Source organism: Trichoplax adhaerens, genomic scaffold (genome assembly GCF_000150275.1).
Source record: "Trichoplax adhaerens TRIADscaffold_13 genomic scaffold, whole genome shotgun sequence".
Classification (NCBI taxonomy): domain Eukaryota; kingdom Metazoa; phylum Placozoa; class Uniplacotomia; order Trichoplacea; family Trichoplacidae; genus Trichoplax; species Trichoplax adhaerens.
The window spans coordinates 1,459,976-1,462,010 of record NW_002060955.1 but is presented as its reverse complement, the minus strand read 5'-3'; the positions used below and the strand labels follow the sequence as shown (position 1 = coordinate 1,462,010).

Sequence of the window (2,035 nt, the reverse complement as noted above, 5' to 3'; positions counted from 1 at the left end):
TCAGCTTCCTCTTTTGTTAGTGCCATGTAGATTTTTCAATATCTCATGAAATCTTTTGCGAATATTTCCATCAAATTTTAGATATAGAAACGGACTTAGGACTGTGATGTTATTGGCGGTAGTCAGAGACAGCATGCATACCGTAAAAAGCCCTGGATTACTTCTTTGTATCTGTAACATAGGTGTCCTGGTTACACCACATACGAATAAGACTAGGAAGAAGGGGAATGTGGCCGATACGTAAAAAGATGAGATACTAATTAACGATTTAACTAGCTTGTATTTATTAGATGTTGCATGTTGCATCTGCTGTAGTTGTTGCCCGGGTCTAATATAATTCTGCTGAAACAGTATGATTCGCCAGTAAATAATGATAATAGCCATCGAAGGCAATATGTAATAGAAGACGGAGAATGAAACCAAATATACTCCAACCGATACTGTCATATTGGGATAATCACACATACTCGTATATTCATTCTCATCCTGAGATTGAAGGTAAACCGTATCAGGTATGGCTATTGATCCTGATAATAACCAAATAAATATTTCGCTAATAATAACAATCTTCTTTTTATTAGTTCTATAAAAGTTATTTAACGGTCTAACGATGACAAAATATCGATCTATGCTAATTAAGCATAAATTAAAAATGGAAACACCATATGAAATGTTAATAATTATTCCAGATATCTTACATACTGTGCCCATGGTATAAGATTGATTCATGCTTATTCCCAGTAGCATTCCATTAGAAATGAGTCCCGATATATTCGATACTGCATCGGAAATTGCGCAAATCAGCATCAAATTGTAAGTTATCTTACGAAAGTATTTGTCGCTTATAAAGATGTATATAATCAAAGTATTGGCGATTAAGCCAACTGCAGCTATAGTTATTATAACTGAAGCATAAATATTAGCAATTTGAAAGCTATATGTCGTAGTATTAGATATTGTCATACTGAAATGATCGGATGATCGTTAAGTCTAACGTAGACGTAAATGAAATATATTCGAGGTCTTGAGTGAATGAAGCTTTGTAACTTAAGTTAGTAGATAGGTTTTACTATTTTCTCTTACTGAAGCAATCTAACTGACTTTACCGGAACCAATGCCACTTAAATATCAATTGATTAGTATTGTTCTTAAAAGATCGATATTATGGTCCATTATTAGCTAAATTATTGTTAAGTTTCACCGATACCTCCTGCTGTCGAAATTATTATTCGGAATAAGTATATAGTGTGGATTTGAAATAACTTAAAAATAGAAATTAAAAGCAGAAAACAATCTGGTATTGAGCGAGACTTTTAGATCTTCTTTAGCTTGTTTATTAAATTTTTGTTTTAAACACTGTATCATATTGTAATAGAAATCGATATAATACAGCCCTGAAAAGATTATCGTTCTGTAACCAGTACTAGTATATTAACGATTGAAAGATACTGCTTCAGCATATTTAGGTAATTAAAGCCTGCAATCTATTTAGCATTCTCAAGCTGTAAGTAGTGTTATGTAGTGTTATACGGTCTATTAGTTCACAATAACAAGTTACAGTATCAAATAACAAGAATCGAATCGGGTTATATCTTATCACTGGCCTTTATATTGATAGTCAGTTGTATGTTGCACTATATCACGAGTTAGTACTGGCGAGATTCAAGTGATTACATACTCTCGAAAGCGACAAAACATTATTTATCTTGAAGTTTTTGTCTAACTGAACCGTAATAATTAGAGTAAATAGTACACAACACTTATACTTACGCCATAAGATAGCAGAAGATATAAGTGAACGCCTGTAAAAACGCCCGAGTACACTAGCTTATCATCAAATTGAAACAACTATAGACCTGATAATCGTTAAGACAAACGGCCTGATTTTTTTAAGTAATTTAGGTAGGTAGGATAGCAATGTCCAAAAAGCGATAGAGAGAATTTTTTAATTAAATTTAATTATCTGAGTAGTGTCCTATTTTAGATTTATTCTTCACGTGATGTAATACTGCTATAAGAATAGTAATGTACCATT

General features: G+C 32.3%; 1 protein-coding gene across 1 annotated transcript; it reads right to left on the bottom strand.

The window, feature by feature from the left end:
• On the bottom strand, nucleotides 1-963 carry TRIADDRAFT_30372 (uncharacterized protein; the record flags this gene model as incomplete). The annotated part of the gene is made up of 1 exon (XM_002116003.1): nucleotides 1-963. The coding sequence occupies one exon, from the start codon at nucleotides 961-963 to the stop codon at nucleotides 1-3; it is 963 nt and encodes a 320-aa protein (XP_002116039.1).
• Nucleotides 964-2,035: the final 1,072 nt, after the last annotated feature.